Source organism: Leiobunum rupestre, chromosome 4 (genome assembly GCF_980474605.1).
Source record: "Leiobunum rupestre chromosome 4, qqLeiRupe1.1.hap1, whole genome shotgun sequence".
Lineage (NCBI taxonomy): Eukaryota > Metazoa > Arthropoda > Arachnida > Opiliones > Sclerosomatidae > Leiobunum > Leiobunum rupestre.
This window is the reverse complement of record NC_143387.1, coordinates 22,724,054-22,743,402: the sequence shown is the minus strand read 5'-3', so window position 1 is coordinate 22,743,402 and position 19,349 is coordinate 22,724,054. Positions and strand designations below refer to the sequence as shown.

The 19,349-nt window shown below is 40.9% G+C and overlaps 1 protein-coding gene and 1 long non-coding RNA gene across 2 annotated transcripts; both read right to left on the bottom strand.

Moving 5' to 3' along the window:
* Positions 1–3,026: 3,026 nt before the first annotated feature.
* On the bottom strand, positions 3,027–3,344 carry LOC149947178 (uncharacterized). The gene has a single exon (XM_090170847.1). It carries the CDS (start codon positions 3,342–3,344, stop codon positions 3,027–3,029), a length of 318 nt encoding a protein of 105 aa, XP_090026973.1.
* A 3,522-nt stretch (positions 3,345–6,866) lies between these two features.
* On the bottom strand, positions 6,867–7,426 carry LOC149947177 (uncharacterized). Its single transcript, XR_016480261.1, has 3 exons — positions 7,412–7,426; positions 6,977–7,102; positions 6,867–6,912 (listed from the first exon to the last, which is right to left on the bottom strand). It is a non-coding gene; the product is annotated as an uncharacterized LOC149947177 (long non-coding RNA).
* Positions 7,427–19,349: the final 11,923 nt, after the last annotated feature.

Genomic DNA, 19,349 nt, shown 5'->3' with positions numbered 1-19,349 from the left:
TAACACCAAGAAAAAATTAAAACATGTAAGTATGCGGGGAAATATGAACCTGAAGGGTTACAGTAGTTAGGCTTCACCATAGAATTCCATCACAGTAAAATAGGGTTAACGGCAACTTTTTAAAAGATAAGCTTTTTATCAAGCAAATTTCAAATCACAACTCAGTCTCGTTTTACGCGCGTTCTGCTTTCACGTCGTAATTTTAACAAATTTTAAAGAAATACAGTTAAGGCTATGCTAGTTACTATACAAAGTTTAAAAGAGAGTTTAAGCTAAATCTAAGATAAGAAACAAGGTTTGGTATAATCTTTCTACACAAGCTCCCCTCCTTGAACATCGTTCAAAAACACATGAAATTCGTCATTACAATCTGTTAATTCAAGGTTATACAACAAAGAAATTAGTCTCTTTATGAGAGTACCGTTAGAGAGTCTTAGAAGGCACGACCGACCCAGAAAAAGTTCTTCAATTACAGCCATTTTCGAACATGGTCGTGGAAGCTTTGGTTCCGCAATTAGGACAACATCGCCTTTTTTAGGTCCGAGGTGGGTTTTGATTTAGTGCGAAAATGAGCTTAGCGTAATTCCAAAATGTAACTTTTCTTCCAGCTACTCCAGAAACTGTCCATCGTTCGTTGGCGATGCCTTTCTCTATTTTCTAACTGTTTGCGTGTGGAATTCGCAGTAAAGTCTCCAGGAAAAGTTCTAGAAGGCAAGGAGGTTAATCTACCACCAACGAGAGCGTGAGCCGGAGTTAGGGTAATAGGTTCTCCAACATCTTGGTATACATAGGTAATCGGCCTTGAATTGATTACAGCTTCAGCAATCAGCGTAGTTATTTCCGCAAACGTAAGGTGGGATTGTCCTAGTACTCTGCGCAGACATTCCTTGACAGAGCGAACTAACCGCTCTGAGAAACCACCCCACCAGGGGGCGCGTTCAACGATGTAGTTCCAATAAATGTGATGACTGCCTAAGTATTCGAGTACTTCTGGGTACTACAGGTTCTTGAATAGTGCTTTCAGGTCGGCGGCGTCAGCTCGTTTAAAAGACTTTGCGTTGTCCGAGAAAATCTGACTGGGAATTCCCCGACGAGCAATAAAGCGACGAAAGGCGAGCAGGAATTTCTCCGCTGACATGTCGGAGACCACCTCGAGATAAACCGCGCGGGTTATGGCGCAAGTGAACAGTGCAATGTAGCACTTGTCCTTTTTTTTGGTATAGAGTGGCCCTGCGAAGTCCAACCCTCACATGGTGAAGGGTTTGGCAGGAGTGGTTCGAAAAGAAAGTAAAGGAGCCATCTCTGTGGCTTATGGAACGGCTCGAAAGCGTTTGCAAATGGTGCAGCGCGAGATGACGTGTTTGATTATTTGTCGACCACGAATCACCCAGTATCGCTCTCTCACTTCGACGAGAGTATCGTTGACACCAGCGTGTAGGATTCGTTGGTGTGTATTCATAGCGATTAGAACGGAAAGCCGATGGGAAGACGGAAGTATCCACGGTTGAAGTTGTCAGTAGATCAAATCGGAAGAAGTGATGCGACCACCAACACATAATATACCATCATCAAAAATAAATGGTTTCAAGAAATTATTTTTGATTCATTGTTAATACATTTATTTTTCTGTAGACTGAGAATTTCGGGTAAAAAGCTTTCCCTTTGGGCTTATTTTACCCAATATTTTTCTGCATTTCCAATCTCTTCAGAGGTAAGGGACTCGATCTTTCTATCTTCAGATTTAGATGTGAAATTGTGCTTGAAGCGAGTTGCGAAAGCAGTTATTCGGTATACTTTGTTAAGAGAGTTGAACCTTTTCAAGTCTAGAATAGGAGCCGGTTGGCTTTTATAAGCGCATAGTCCTTGGTATGTTTGTTGGAACTCGACTTTGGGTTCGTGTTGGAGCTCAGGGTTTTCTTCATTACTGAGGTGGTTCCAAATAGTTTCTGGTTTGTGATTTTCAATTTTCCTTAGGAAAAAAGGTCCATGCCACCATAAGGAATTAGTGGCGAGATCAGCGACAGAGCGACCTCTAGTAGGCAGATCCGCAGGATTTTCTTTCCCGCTGCAATGATTCCAATGAGTTGGGTTGGTATGAGTGAGTATCTCCTGAACCCTGTTGGAGATAAAGGGTCTCCATTTTGTGGATTTATCTTGAATCCAATCCAGAATAATGGTCGAATCGGACCATAGTTGTATTTGAGAGATTTCTATAGAGAATGCGTTTTTCAGATGTTTCAAAAGACGGGTTCCTAATACGGCACCCATTAACTCCAAGCGAGGGAGCGTCTGTTTTTTTTTCCACAGGAGAAACTCTAGTTTTACAGGCCACAAAAGTGGTACCGACTGCTCCTTGGTTAGTTTTTGATTCTTCGAAATTGAACCTTGGGACAGCGACTTTTCTTAGTTCTCGGAGCTCCGAGCCCCATTATGAAAATTGGTTGGCTATATTAATTGGAATTTCTTCGTCCCATGACAGCTTAGACTTCCAAAGTTGCTGGTATAGACTTTTTATCGAATCGTATAGGGCGCAAGTAACCCGAGCGGTTCGTAAATGCGAGCGACAGCTTTTAAAACCCAACGTTTCGAATTTTTGAGATTAGATAAAAATTCCAAAAGAGGCTGTAAGTCAAATAATAGTTTATCCGTCTCAGTGTTCCAGGATAGCCCCAACACTTTGAGGTTGTTCGAGTTTGTTAAGTTTTCTCTTACAGAGGAAGAGAAGTTCCAGAGTTCGCGCAGTTTAGTCTTGAATTTACGTAAATTCATTGAGGCATCTGCTAGCATTTTTGTTGCCTTTTTTGAAATTTCATAGGCTTCTTGCGGAGTATCAGCTCCTCCGATTAGATCGTCTACGTAGAGTCCGCGATCTAAAGCTTCGCATGTTACCGGTTCCTTTGTCTGGTACACCTCGATATGATGACGCAGAGTAGCTCCCAGCAAAAAAGGGCTGGATGAAACGCCAAAGGCAACACGAGTTATTCGGTAAGTTTTCAGCTCTCCATTGACATCAAGGTTGAGAATGTCTATCCACAGAAACATAAAGAATCTAGGTCTTCGGGTTTGAGATATTTTTTTAGAAAGGCCTTCTCTATATCTCCAGTGAAGGCAATTTTTTTCTCCCGAAAGCGGATTACAACATCAAGAAGATTTTCATTTTCATTTGGTCCCACCTCTAAGCAGTCATTGAGGCTGGGAACTCCGATGACATGTGAGACAGCGTCATAGACAACCCTTATCTTAGTTGTCTCGCCTGTTCCGCGGATATCCGCTCGGTGAGGACCGACAGTAGCTTCAGCTACAGGCACTTCTTCGACTACTTTAGATTTGAGCTGTTCAAGCATGACATTGTTGTATTCAGAGAAAAGTATAGGATTTGTTCATAGTTTCGTCACAAGGTTGAGAGTTCTTTTCTTAGCAATTTGATAGTTGCCTCTGAGATCCTACTTGTTGGGCTTCCAGGGAAGTGCCACTTGGTAGCGGCAATCGCTGAATGAAACGTTATTTTTGAAATTATCGAGGGTTTTGCTAGAAGAGGAAGGTTTGGATTCAGTATCCATAATGCCCAAAGACTCCAGCTCGCAAAATGCGCGCAGCTGTGAGGAAATACTCTCAGCTTCTTCCTCTTTAGATGTTACAGCCACTTTCATGATTGCGATGGTATTCATACCAATAAATTTTCCAGTGACGACTTCAGGTCCGTTAACGGTCCATCCAAAGATAGTGTTTAGAGCCACTAGAGATGAGGTAATTCGTTTGGGTGTGGATTCTCCCAACACTACGTCCCAGTACAGGTCTGATCCGATTAAGAGGTCGATGGAAGAAGAGAGGTTTTTACCTCCATGTTCAGATGGCATGTCTGACATATTAAGGCCGAGCTTAGACATCTATATTCGAGCTAGGAACGGCGAAAACCGCACCGCTGATTCTCGGAGACTCGAAGAGTTCGACGGTCACACGCTTTTCAGGATCTCGAAGATTACGAAGTTCGACTTCGACTTTTCAACGAGTGGCACGCTTTGGTTCTGTGACTTCGAACGGAAGAGTATTGAGTTTCTCTTTGGAAACGACAGGAAGTTTTAGTTTTCGAGAAACGTCCTGATTGATGAACGATGCCTCTGGTCTCCACTATCTAGGAGACAACGGACCCTCACATTTTCATCACTTTTGACGTTTAGGGCCCAAGCCTGGGCAGTCTGTAGGAAAATCACTGCATTTGGTTTGTCTTTAGACGCTACTGTCAGTTGATTGTTGTATCCCATGTAGCACAAAGCAGTCAGCCCGAACGCTACGATTTTTGTAGGGACGACTAGTCGGGACTAAGTCGGGGGTGGTGTCTATACACTACTAGGCGATTAGTCGGGATGTCCTACCCGCGCCATGGTTGGCCCGACTAACAAAAGTAATACAAACTGGCCGACAGCATATTGACCTCTTTTCCGACTTATTATTTGTGGGTAGCTCAGCTGGTAGTTTTTTAGTCGGCCCTACTGTTGGCCTTTTCTAAATATACAAATTAACCGCCAGTAGATCTTTAGTTGGCCGACATCTAAATGTTTGTTTTCCCACCTAAGAATTCGATATTGGCCTACAGTATTATCTGATAGGTCATTTAATTGCCGAGCCTTCAGTATGATGGATACCACCCAAAATTGTCGGGATGTTCTATCCAAGAAAAGGTTGGCAAATTATCTCCCCTAAGAAACTGCAAACAATTTCAATTTAATTATAAAATTTATTTCTTGATTTTTATGAAAATTAATTTATTGCAAAACTAATTATTTAATAAGAGTATTTTATCACATAAAATAATATTCTTCTGAATTTTTATTTAGTTTAAGTCAAATATAATTTTTTAATGAAAGTTTGGTTTAGATGCAAAGGTATAAGTTTAAGTTAATAGATTGTACAATTCACAATATAACAAAAATAATCAAAAACTTAAGAGACTTCCAGTTGATTATTTCTAGGAGCTAAATCGTTACCTGTGTATAAAAAAATGGTAGCATATGTCTTAAAAACTTTCAAAAATCAGGAATATACAGAAAAATTAATACAAACCGTAAATAAATGAAAAATTCTTAAGAATAATAATATTTTGATAATACAGGACAGATCACCCACTTTTAAAATAAAATTGAAACTTTCAGTCGAAACACCATCTTATAACGATTACACATTAACTGTCTTTCGCCAGCTCTTTAGCTTATTACTAACATCATCAGCTGAACTATATCAAGCTAAAAATATTACTTAAAAATATTTTGAATCAATATTTGGTAGATAAATGTAGGAAATCTGAGTACACACCTGAATAATTATGATTAATTCGCTGAACTATATTACAAAGCATTGGTAAATGATTATTTGATAAAGCAAAGGCTTAAATTTACCAGTCACGGACACGTTTAATCGTTTACGACTGTCTTGTTTTCAAACAAATAATAGCTCTTTAAAGAAGATAATAACTCACTGTTATCTTTCAACTTCTTAAATCTCAAAAGTTATCTAAATTATCATTACAAGTATTTACACCATAGAGATATAAATTTAACACGGTCGAATAAAGTAAAACATAAACTTTTGGCCACGACATGCAGTAAGCAGCTACCGGCTTTCCCCTTCTCTCTCAGAGTCCTGATTTCTGAGTATCACGTGGTACGCACGGAAAGATATTTGTATGGTAGAAGGCTAACGAAATTTAGTTCCCCCGTTCACGGCCGTCTCGAGATCTGCTTCGCGCTCATAGCGGCCCAGGCAAAGATTTCCTCTCGTATGTATTTCCGCGAATACCTTCTTTTAACACTAGGAGCGCTGTCTGAGCCCCCCCTTAAATGTAAAAAATTAGCGGGATATTTAATAGTTTTCTATGGTGGTAAATTCAACTAGTTAATCCTTTTTGCATTGTTTTTCAAAAACTTCTGGAAAGTTTGGGATTATCATCTTATGATTTGATCTTTATCTAATAAGTTTTCATTTAAAACATTTATTTAATTAAAGTAATATGCTTATATTGAGTTTTATTAGTTAATTGCTAAGCCTAACCAAAGTTTCTTTTGTTTTTCACAATTTTCAAACCAGTATTCGCATTTTTTATCAGAATTTTAAATAAATAACCACAATATTATTCATATTATTTAATAAATACCTTTATTATTCTTTAAATTAAGTTCACATTTCTCAAACTTAAGTTTTAAAATATTGCCTATTTTTAATTTGCAAAAATGCCCACCACAAAAATTTGTTGTGTTCCATTCTGTGAATCTAAGAAGAATATCAATGTATAATTTCATCAGTTTCCAGTTGATGAAAGTTTATGCAAATTATGGACTAAGAACATATCTATAAAAGATTTTGGGGTCAATGAAGCTTACGCATCACGCAAGATTTGTTTGTAGTGGGACATTTTAAGGAAAGTGATTACTATCAAGGTCTAAAGATCCGCAAATTAAAGAAAATATTGACAAAGGAAACATATGAATCTATAATATCTATTAGAATAACTTCATTGTCTACAATATCTTGCGTGCCATACCTCCTTAAATCTGGTTTCCAGTTTGTCTTGACAAGAAATTTAACGAGCGATGCTATTGAAATGTTTTTCAGCATTCTCAGGAAAATGGCTGGAGGGAATGACATGCTTGATGCAAGAGAAACTATATTCAGTTTGGAATCCTACCTTAAGAGAGGCACTATATCATTTACAAAACCTAAAACATCTAACGTTGCCCAAGACAGCTTCACAGATCTACATGTATCAGCCATGATTGATACTAGACTCGATGGATTTTCAACTATTTTTAACGGCAATGAAGTTACGTTACCATCTGAAGTTATGAGTACCCAAATACACAGAGATGCACCTTACGGCTAGCAAGTATCGCATACTTGGCTGGTTATGTAGTACAAATCCTAGAGGAATAACATTTTTGCGAATTGTGCCTTGAAAATGTATCACAGCCTAATTCTGACTCACCATTAGTTGGATTGATAAAATTGTCCGACAGAGGAAACCTTAGGTATCCGCAGCAAAGCTTTATCATGTTAATGGCTATAGTAACAACATTCATAGAGAGAGCTGTACCCTATCTCCGGGATTCACCTGCCATTTCAAAAAAACATTGAAATCCACTTGTGGCCAAAAATTGCTCTATGCCCTTACATCCAATGTGATTTGAATAATAATCACCGAATGAAATTGCTGATTTAATTTGTTGAAAGGTTGTACTTCCAATTATCACAAATATTACCAAAACTCTGTCCGCAAAATTTGAGAAAGTGAAAGAACTTGTGCATAAGCCTCTTTCTTGAAAAGTACTCAAGTTGTAAATTTTAGTTTTCTAAATTTTTAGTTGTGTATCATTCAGTGGGAAATTCACATTGATTTATTATATTTATCAGATTTAAATACCTTCCAAGTTTCCACAACTATTTTCATTCATAGTGATCTTCCAAGTGTCAGTTAGTTAATTAAAATTCATTTATTTTACTACTTTAATTAAAATAAATTTTTAAACATTAATACAAAACAAAGGCCTCTGGAAGTTACTACATAGCAAAAATACAGCTGTAAGGAGAACCACGTGTTTATGTTTACATTTATATACAGAAAACGTCGACGGCAACTTCTGGCTCCTGAATGACCAAATTTTAATAACGTTTTTCAAAACTTTACTTTGCGTTAAAAAATCTCAAGAGGTGTTTAACTTTTTTATTATTAATTAACTTAAATATTACTAAAAAAATATTTTACAAAAAATTACACATTACGCGATAATAATTGAAATTCCAAAGTTCCGCGCAGTTCCTCCCATTCGATAACATGGCTGCGAATTTTCTCAAGGGGGGGGGGCTAGACTAGCGCCAGAAAACGATGTGAGAAGTTTTTGAACTAATTTCCCATACGCGATTTTCGTACGATCGCCTGGGCCGCTATGTGCGCGAAGCAGATCTCGAGACGGCCGTGCCCCGTTTGAAATAGACGCTACCAACCGGTGGCAGGTCAAAACTGTTATAACTCGTAAATTAAAATATGATGAATATCAATCAAATTAATCACAGTTATTTATTATTTTAACTTATTTGAATAGATTGTTGTAATAAATTTTACTTTTTAAATATAGATGTCACTTAAATGAGAAAATCTAGCATTATTTTAAAATAAGGATATAATAAATGTCTGACCTGTCGGTAAAGCCAACTATATAAACGTGTCTAGTTATATGGGTAGCAAATTGTCGTTGACACTTACCCAAATAGCATATCCTCTATCTCATTTTAGCCACTCCCATTCTATATAGTTAGAATCTAATTACAGAGTCGGTAAAACCGTCAATAAATTGAGTCGACAATTACCTATCCGCAAATCAGTTCATAATCAAAATTTTCGGTACATTTATTTTACGTCGGCAGATAGTTGTTTAACCCGACATTTCAAATATCAAAGTAAGGGTGTTATTGACGACTGTAAAATGGCAAACCGAAACAGTGTTGGTAAACAGGCGGCACATACAACACATAAAACGGAAAGGTCGGTAAAAACGACCACAAGATCAGTCGTGCATTACTTAGCCGTATGTCAGTTAATTTCACCGACCTAAGACCGATTCATTTGAGGTCGGTCAATGGTTGGTTGAGCCGACCTCTCGTGCTATCAAATTTAGGGTTGCAAATGCCGACTTTAAAATGGTTATCTTAATCAGAGTTGGTAAATAGTCGGCACCTAAGAATACATTGAACTGGGAGTGTTGCAATGGCCGTCTGCTTAGTGCCCACTTTAACCGCCGATGGCAAAAAGTCAAAACATTGGACTGTAGTCGGTTTCAGTCGGCAAAACCGACCCGACCTTTAACCGACTCTCAGTCTCTTAACCGACTACTAACCGACCGCACTGTGCTACATGGGATATGTTTCTTTAGGATTCATCTCGTCTTCAGGCTCTTTCACCTTTTCTTTGGATTCGTACTTTTCGCAAAAAGACGGGTGGTGCTTCTTATCGCATTTTGGACAGTTTTTATATTTAGACTCGCAGTCTTTAGTGTAATGTTTTCTTAAGCAGATATAACATCGTTGTTTAGTTTTGACGATATTTCGTTTTTCGGCTAATGTGAACTTGTCACACTCGGAGGTTTTGTACGTATAGTTTGGCCGCAGTAAAAACAGGTTTTTACGTAATTTTGCTATTGCTGGCCAGATCCCGAGGCTGGGATGTTCAGCTCTGAGGTGGTCGAATTGAAATTTTATCGGTTTTGATTTCCGTTACTTATTCCGTTGTTAGATTTATCAGACCCACTTTTGCGCTCTGAATAGTGATTATTAGCACGAGAACCATAAACTCTCTCACGACAATTTATTTATTTGCGCAGAAAAGTTAGAAGGTTATCTATTTTGTAAGGCATGTGGTCGTGCCTACGGTTAAACTCAATTTTGAATTCAACATGTGTAAGACCTTTTAAAACATGGCAAAGCAATATCCCGTAAGAGTCACTAATAACCCCCAAAGATTGGAGGCTTCGAATTTGAATTTCACAAGTAGTATAAAGCTTTTTAAGCGCGTCGATTTCGTAACCTCTTTTAACAGGAGTTAGACTAGTTAAAATGTCCATATGTTTCTCGGCAATCATACCAAGGTTACCAAAACGTTCTTCTAAAATGGATAGAGCATCGTCGTAGTTTTCAGCTATCGGAGGCAACCCCGCTATAGACACAGCGGCCTCGCCTTCCAAATAGGATAAAAGGTAACTAAACTTAACTGATTTGTCGATCGCGTGACTGTGGACTGCGGTGTAAAATTGTGTAGAAAAGGCTTGCCACTGTTCCGGATTGCCGTTGAAACGTTGCATTTCAAGTTTCAGTAGTCGCACAAACACAGGAGGCGTGGTGACTATATTCGTCATAGACCCTGTGGCAGTTGAATCGGGTGGGATGAAAACTGAGGAAGCATAGTCGGAGAGTGTGAGGGTCGTCCGAAGAAAGTGACGTTCGGTGTCGTAAGTGAGTTTCCCGAAAGCGGAAACGGCGCGACGACCGAGGTGATCGGTTGACCAGGAAGAGTGGTCGACGTTAATCCAGATTGTCCAAAAGCTGAGATGCTGTCGTAAATACCGAATGTCCAGATGTGACCGTGACTGATGTACTAGAAGCACTGGAACCCGGTAAAGTTACCGAAAGAGAACTCAACGGTAGAGTTGATTGCAAAGTAGCTGTCGATGTTAGATTTGGCGAGAGAATCACAGGTGATTTCGGTCTCATATTAGTAAGCTTTTTAAGTAGACTGCTTAAATCTCCTCGAGCTAAGACTATTGGGTCTCCGTATTTCGTCATTGAATACATCATGTCCGTCTCCAGGACGATATCATCAGAAATAAGATTTTATATTTCTACATTCAGTCCATCAAGAGCCTTCTCTTTAGCGTCTAGCAGACGGATATCGTTGGTCAGTGTATGAATATCCGGCGGATCTTCCTTCAGGTGACCATCGATGCTCGAAAGAAGATTGGTAATGGTGGCGCGTAGAATACCGCGTCTTCTTATTGACTATGCCAGAGCTTCAGGTGCGACAGAAGTTGCGTTTTCATCATTAGCCATGATTTTATTCGAATAAAGCGATTCGTTTCCCGGGTTTCAGCAACAAAATGTGCCGGAACGAAAGGTATTGGAGATTGGGATAGCGTTTTACTTTCCGTGAATTCTAGCCGACTGAAAAACTTAAATCTAAGTAAAGAGTAGTTAGGCTTCACCATAGAATTCCATAACAGTAAAATAGGGTTAACGACCACTCTTTAAAAGATAAGCTTTTTACTAAGCAAATTTCAAGAGAGACCGCTCGCGGTAAATTTCAAGATAATTCTAAGATAAGAAACAAGGTTTGGTATAATCTTTCTACAGTCTTCGGCTAGTAAAAACGGTAAAGTTTCTATCAAGGGGGTGTTTGGGGCTCTTTCTCATGACTTCGTTTTCGGTGTTGCAATCGACCTTCGAGTGGTGTTTCTCGACCTTTCTTTCTTTCGCTGGTGCCAGTCTGGCGGGGTTCAGGCAAGGTGTGAAAAGGATAGATGATGGGAAGGGTCTCTTTAGCACGGTTACGAAAGTGTTTATAGGGAGATAGCAAAAGTGACATAATTACTCAAACTGTGTAAATTTCATCGTTTTTCAAATGAATGTTACGCTCAAAGTAAAAGTTCGGAGGGGAGGGCGGAGGGTATGAATTGGGGATGGAATGAAGTGTAAAAGTAGAAATAGTGTCGCCTGCTGGGAGCTTCGAGAACTAAGGAAGCATTGCGTTAGGTTAGCAGGCTTGTTTATTATTTCCCATTCGACGACAACGCTACCGCCATCTATTAACGTTTTAATAGAACCAATCAGAAAGGGTGCGCATCGTCAATCCTAGCCTAGCTTTCTATGTGGTCTATCTCGATAGCAGAGATCGCCTCGAGCTTCTGATCGAGTCGGTTCGTTCTCTTTTGCTGCGTCGCTTAGCTTCCCCGTGGCTCTCGCTTGTTTTTTACGGCTGCGTTATATCTTGCCTTTTGAGGATCGGCCTCTTTGTTGCCGCCGTTATTTGAGGTATGGTCACTCTGACAAGCGTTGCCGTCAACAGCCTGAATCGCCGCACTGTCCTCGATGCAGCGAGATCCATTCAGATCATGCCCAGTGCAAAAAAGAGTCCCGCTGGCAAAGGACCCCATCCCAGTTTCTCTCGTTCCTGCCCTGTTTATTCTAGGGAGATTATTGTTAAGCAGACCCAAGTTGAAAAGGGAATTACTTTCTCCGAAACCCGTATTACGGTGGCAGCCACTTACGCTGCTGCTGCCCGTGCTGGTCCTCCGCCTCCGTCTTTCCGTGCAGTCCCTCAGGAGTTCCCTCCTCCCCCTACTTACTCATCCTCCAGGCCTACTCTAGGTTTACTTAGTCTGGGCCCCAGTTCCCGCCTTTCATCCGTTTACGCCCCCTCTGACAGCTTTGTCGGATCCCCTCCACGAATTCCGGTGCTCCCACCGTTGTGACAGATGCCATTATCACCTTCCTTGCAGATCTTGCTACCATCCTTAAAGACCCCTCCGCAACCGTAACCCGGCAGCTTACATTCTCCAATCTGTTAAAACTTGTTTTGCCGATCTCCCATGCATTGATGGCGATGTCCTAGCGCCGTTACGTGACGTCCAAAATCTCCCCGAGTCCGCTTGGGCCGATGAGGTGAGCGGAATGGACGACTCCACTTGTGATCATGAATCCCACTGACTCCAACATTCTCCAGTGGAATCTCAGTGGGGTCCGGACCCATTTGGGTTCTCTCGCGCAGCTTCTCCAGAACTACAAACCAGTAATTACGGGCCTACAAGAAACGCACCTCTCTGATACTTCTTCGATTAATCTTCGCTTTGGTCGTTATTCCGTCTACCGTAGTGATCGGCAGGGTCATCAGGGAGGTGGGGTGGCTTTGTTGGTTCAGTCCTCTATCCCCCAATCTCGCATCTTGTTGCCGAGCTTCACTACTCTTGAAGTGGTGGCGGTTTCCTGTCTCCTCAATAACACCTGGACCCCTGCCAGGTCCCTCGAGGATACGGTGGAGCTATTTACCAGCTTAGTTGTCTCCGCTGCTACGATGGCTATTCCCATTAGAGGTGCCGGTCTCTCTGGTTCCGGTCCCGTTCCCCCTCCTTGGTGGTCCACACAGTGCTCTACTGCCCTTAAAGCCGCCGCTGCGGCTCGTCGTCGCGCCTCTCGTACTCGCCGGTCTGATGACCTTCTTTCTGCTCGTCGAATGACAGCCAGGGTGAAATTATTGGTCCGGCGTGCCCGTACTGCTTCCTGGCGTCGCTTCAGTTCCTCCTTGTCAGGTTCAGTCCCAATTAATTCATTGTGGAAAAAGGTGCGATGGTTTGAAGCCGTCCCTTCTCTTACTCCTATTCCTCCGCTGAAGACCCCTGATGGTCCGATTCTTTCCCGCTGCTCCGTGGAGTTCCGCAGGGCGCGGTCCTTAGCCCTCTGCTCTTTAGCCTACTCCTAGATGATTTGCTATTCGGCCGTGGTATATTGCACAGCATCTGCTACAACACTCGCCCTGCTGAACACCTTACAGAACGCTTGCCTTCGTCTCATTACTGGCGCTCCTCGCTCTACGGCTGTTGGGGCATTGGAGGTGGTTTCTTTCGTGCCACCCCTATCCCTCCATCGTGATTTCCTGACCCTGAGGTATGGCGTTCACTGCCAGTCTTGTCCTTTAACTCATTGTCTTACCGACTGGATGGCGCTTACCAATACCACGTCCACCTCGTTTCGTGGTACGTTGGCTCATCTTGCCTTGATCCATAGTGTTCCTGAAGTCTTCCAATCGCTCCTGCGCCAGCCTTTGGCGCCGATGTATGCCCCTTGGAATAGGGCCCCCTTTGTCTTTGACTTTGATTGGTGCCGACATGCTAAATCCACCTTCTTGCCTCCTGCTCTCGCGGCAGACTTCTTGAATCGCCTTCACCTGTTTCCGGATACGATGTGTGTAGTTTACACGGATGGGACTCGCCTTCCACAGGCTGCCTACTCCGGTCTCGCATTCCATGTCTCTAATCATGACGTCACATGCTCCTTTCGTACATCCGCGCTGCTCTCAATCTGCCGGATCGAGCTCATGGCTATTGTGCAGGCCCTTCTTTGGCTTCTCGATCACAACATCCTGGAAGCAGTAATCTGCTCCGACTCCCATTCGGCCTTGGCGTTACTCAGCCGCCCTGATCACTCCGATCCCCTGCTGTTCCCTCTGTTGGCCGCCTTCGTGGTTTCCCCCAGTCTCTCTTTACTTTTCTCTGGGCTCCGGTGCATGTCGGAATTCTCGGGAATGAGTTGGCAGATCGTGCTGCTCGTGCCATTTGTTTTTCCCCCGCCGATGGCTTTCAGTGTCGGAGAATACTTGCCACGGGCCTTCTCTCATCCTGGCAGATCCACTGGGATTCGCTCTCGGTGGGTCGTTTCTTATATTCGGTCTGTCCCTCCCCTGGTTACCCGACCTTATGGAACTTGCGTCTTCGTCGCCCCTTGGAGCGTCCCTTGTTTCTGGCGCTCGTGGATAGTTTCCCAACTCCGGCGGTCTTGTTTCGCTTCAATAGGTCACCTACCCCACTCTGCAGGACGTGTGCCGTCCTGGGAGATCGCACCCATTTTGTGTTTACCTGCCCCCGCTTTGCCGCTATTAGGGGGGCGCTGATGCGTCGGCTTACCCCTAATAGTTGCTCCCTGCATCATGTCTTGGCCTTTCATACGCTCTCTCCCCGACAGTGCCCCCCGCTCTTGCCCGTGCTCGTTATCTTTTTATTCAAACTTCTCAATCTCCTCACCATTTCTCCTCCACAAGCATTTGTGCCGCCATCCCCGCTCCTTTCTATTAGGTTACAGAGCATCTATGGATCCCCTGTGACCTGATGCTCGATAGCAGCATTCATTAAATCTTTATCATTGGAAAGTATACGAAGTAGCACACTTTTGGTAATTATGTAATTTTTGGAAATAGTGATTAACTGGGGCTTTTTAGAGATACCAAATATGGTAACTTTTACTGGGGGTTCTCTGTCTATTGTAGACTAATCATTTAATATTAATTAATCCTGGGTTAATTTAGTTTTACCTTATTCTTTGTTTTTAAAAATAGGGATCCAACTTGTATACCTACATGTATATGTATACCACAGAACATATATATGAATAAACAATAATACAAAATCAATCATCATTTACCAAACTCTTAAATCAAGTTAATCAACAATAGGGGATTGCTTTAAATTTTACTCTTAAGTTTAACATCCAATTACTATCATTATTAGGATAATAACTTAGAATTTTATGTTAGTTTATGAATTAAGTATTCTTTTTTTAATAGCGGGAAATCAGCACGTAGATATAGAAAGTATAAGGGGGGGCGGGTCATAACACAACCAGAAGAAATCGCGAGCGCAGCGAGCGCGAAATTTTTCGTTAGCAGTAACGCATATTTAAAGTACTGTAGTGCAGTTCATTTAGACATGAAGTTCACATTAAATGTAGTAGTAGGTTTGACTTTTTTATGTTCTTAGGTTCGGTCCCAGTAGTATATACTCAATTTTGCTACTTCGAAATCCCGGTGCTAACTCTGGGGTACGCTAAAAACCGGGAGTTTTTCGGACTTTTTTTAGTTTTTTCCTCATAGCGCCAAACTTATGCGTTTTAGCGCATAATTCCTTATCATAACGACCCTTATTACAGCAAATAGATTGTAGGAAATTTAATTAGCTTTCATTGAAGCACAAGTACCTGCCTGTAGGCCTACTAGTTCTCGGGAAAATGATCAAATAGTTAAATTACTGTTTACCGCTAAATTAAAGCAAGTGTCGGCCCTAGTGTAGTTGCGTTCTCGCTCAATAGATGTCGCCGGAAATTTTTGGCAAAAAGGTTTTTTTAAACTATCGTCCATGTTTCGAGCCAAATATCGCTACAACGACGTGTCCTACGACCCTTATAGTTTGTAGGAAATTTAATTTGCTTTCATTTAAGCACAAGTACGTCCTCGAGAAATAGTTAAATGGCTGTTTTGTGGTAAATGAATCCTATCATTTTTCTAGCGATTCCTATGGTTTTATTTATTTCCTTATTTATTTATACCAATTTTATTTATTTTACATTTTACTATGATTTTTCTTATTGTTTTTGTTTGTGAGTTTGTGAATAAGAACAATGCGCCAAACTGGAAAAATAGTGTTAAAACAAATTATTCAAGTAGAGTCATTAGCTAATTACAGACGATATAGGTTCTTAAAATTTACTGAAAACTTACATAACTAAACAAAATTACAAAAGTATTGAAAATTAAATTAATCAAAAACTTGTTTTTATGCCATTTAAAACTACGTCTTTATTTGAACCATAGAAATCTCATAGGTAACTAGAATGCTGCCGCCTACGGCCGAGCTTGACGCCAGTTCGCCTTGAACCTTCAGCCAATGAGAGGCCGTAGAGTGGTTCCGCCAAGGAGGATAATAATCCTCCTTGGATCCGCTACTATAGCGGGAGATAGGTGACGTCATTCTCTCTGGTGACATTAAATTCTTGGCAGAACCACGCTTTGAGCTCTGATTGGCTGAGATCTGGCTATCGTCTGCCACGGCATTTGGCCCATTTGCCAGTTACACGGCAGCATTCTAGTTACCTATGAGATTTCTATGATTTGAACATACATGGACATGAAAAACATACAAAATTACAAGAAAAAAGAAAATACACTAACAAGGAGACATCCCGAAGTGTAACCCACCGATTGGGTTGAAACTCGGGGGATTGGTAGACCTTCATGTAACTTGAAAAATCCTAAAGGGAATTTATTCAATGGGCAACCGTTTTGCCATGGCAACGAAAAATGTTTTTGACAACACAAAATATTAAATTTTCTCGTGGAAAATAGCATGGGATTTTGACCTCACATTGATCAAAATTTGATCAGTTTTGATGTTTTTTTGTAAATTTTTATCTATTTTTTCTATTTTTGGAATTTTCGAAATTTTTAAATTTGTTAAATTTTTTCACAGGGGGTCCTAGGAATCGGTCAGAATGCCATGTTATTTCCAATGGGAAAATATCCATTTGTTGTTGTCAAAAACATTTTTCGTTGCCATGGCAAAACTGTTGCCCATTGAATAAATTATCTTTAGGATTTTTCAAGTTACATGAAGGTCTACCAATCCCCCGAGTTTGAACAAAATCGCTAGGTTACACTTCGGGATGTCTCCTTGTAAGAATAATCTTAAAAATCTTCGGCATGTTTTGGCTGCGCCAATTTTGTAGGAGGCGCTAGGCTTAGGTCTTCTTCGTCAGATTCTTCCATCTCGACGGCGGGTGGGCCATTCAATACGATTTCGACCAATCATGTCACCATGGGTCAATCGATTTTTTAAAAATTTTAAACACAGATAGATTTGCCTAAAAAACCGTGATATCCAAGGTTTTAGCTGAAAATATTAAGTAGTTTTAGAATAACCACCGTTTAACCGAAACCCCACATTTATTGGTATATCGTACCTTGATTTCAGTACCCCTTCGCTTTAAGTTTAATAACTTTTTTTAAATATGTTTTATTTTAACAAAATAACCCAATCTTACACATTTTGGCAAGGAAAATTCAATGGTGGGATTTATATAGTCCTAACTGGAATTGATACCAGGTTATTGGATGTCAAAATGTACATTTTTATTTTTGGGGGGTCTCGTTCGAGGGGTTAAAGGGTCATGTGGGCGATTGAAAAGACGAAATATAAATACACTATTATTGTTAATGATTTTAAACTGGTGCCTCAAAAATCATATTATAAAATCATCTCTTCCATAAGCAGATATAAAAGGTGAGTTTTACGAAGTGAGAAACATGAGCCGTTGAGTATTATTTCAACACATATTTAGTTTTGTGATTGTATACGTAGTTAAAAGTAATATTGTTTTAGGGTTAGTAATTGAAAATATTTCAAAGAACCACTCCTGACTATACATATAAATTATTATTTTTTCTTTAAATTTAAAAATGAACTAGTCACAGCCGAGGCTGCCCCCTATGAAGGTTAAATTGAACCTACCACACATGATAGATGATATAAAATGAATCTTTTGCAAGTGTTGATACTTTTGGGGGCTTGGTATTACAAAAGGTAAAAATAAAATTCGGAAGCATTTATTGTACCATGTGTGTCTTAATGTTTTTTCCAAGCTAACCAAAATGGTGGATTACCAATCTTCAATACTGAAGGGTATAAGGTTTTTTCTAGGTATTTATAGATTAGGTTTAGTTTTCAGTTACAACAAACATTACAGACGACACTAAAAATTACAATGCCTCTATTTAACACGTAATTATTTTCAATTTAATATTATATCAATTTACTACTCAAAATTAAGGGTTGAAAAATATATCCATAAGTTAGCAGTCTGTCATGGCCTAAACGGGACGACAAATGGCATGTACCTCTTAACTTGATTTTGCGACTGATATCAACGCCTACAGCGACTGCTTCCAGAGCTAGATCCTTTATTCTTAAAGATTATAATTCTGAAAATATTCGAGCATTGTTTATCACACATCGTTAAATACGTAGTAATGATTTCTAAAAGATTTAAACCATTTTTGGTACGATATCAAAAATATAAAATTTCAAAAGTGTTGAATATCAAGATAATAGTTTTTGATTTATCAAATAAAAACAAGTAAAATACCCCTTTTTTAAGAGCGAAGGGTTACTGAAATCAACGTACGATATATCAAAAAATGTGGGGTTTCGGTTAAACTGTGTTTATTCTAAAACTACTTAATATTTTCAGCTAAAACCTTAGATATCACGGGTTTTTAGACAAATCTATCGGTGTTTAAAATTAAAAAAAAAATCGATTGACCCATGGTGACATGATTGGTCGAAATCATATGGAATGACCCTGGTACGTTGACGCAACGCTTCCCTTCACAGGATCTGTAGAGAGCAGAGTATTTCAGCCCTGCTCTCTGGCATTTACACCTTCCACCATCACAGCCTTTCTTGCAAGTGTGTCAGAATTTATAGCCCGGTGTACCTAGTAACAAACACCATACCACCGGAGGTCTATCATCATAGTGCCCTACGCCAGCGTCCACCTAGCCCGGACAGGTGTCAAATCCAGCATGGGTAGCTGAACCCTATTACTGATGGTCGCACCTTTGACGCAAGCCACTCAACCCAACAGAAGGTACAGCAATGGGCGGACAAATTCCCATACAGCAGTGGGATTAAGAGTGGATGCTGTAGCAACTCCAGACGACACCCTACCTACGGAGGTAAGGAGTCAAACCCTTTGGAGAGAGCTCCTAAAGGATAACGAAGGGCACACAGCAGCCCAAGTAACCCGGCACAGCTGGCATCGGAGATGCCGGTGTGACCCCAAAAGGCCGGGAAACAGGACCACTGTGCCCTCATACGGAGGCCCGCCGGCCCACAGCAGGCTACCCAATTTGCCGAGGCAGCCAGTTTGCACGGACCCTCTCCGCTAGCCTGAGCCAAAGCTCAGTATCCAGCCCAAACCTAACCGAAGTTGGAGGTGGAAATAGGACCATTTGATCGGAGAAAAAGCGCAAATGGAAAATATCTGCGCAAGTGGTTGGGAGAAAAAAGAGACCCAGATGGATGGGGATGGGAGAGAATCCAACAAGGGTTGATGCCTACTACGATGAAGAATGACCGTGCCCCTCAGAAGCTCCTAAAAGGGCTCTCGTGCACTTGCAAGAAAGGCTGTGATGGTGGAAGGTGTAAATGCCAGAGAGCAGGGCTGAAATGATCTGCTCTCTGCATATACTGTGAAGGGAAGCGTTGCGTCAACGT

What these genes read in the sequence shown, in the direction of transcription:
- LOC149947178 (XM_090170847.1), bottom strand. Translation starts at nt 3,344, where the DNA reads ATGCTTGAACAGCTCAAATCTAAAGTAGTCGAAGAAGTGCCTGTAGCT.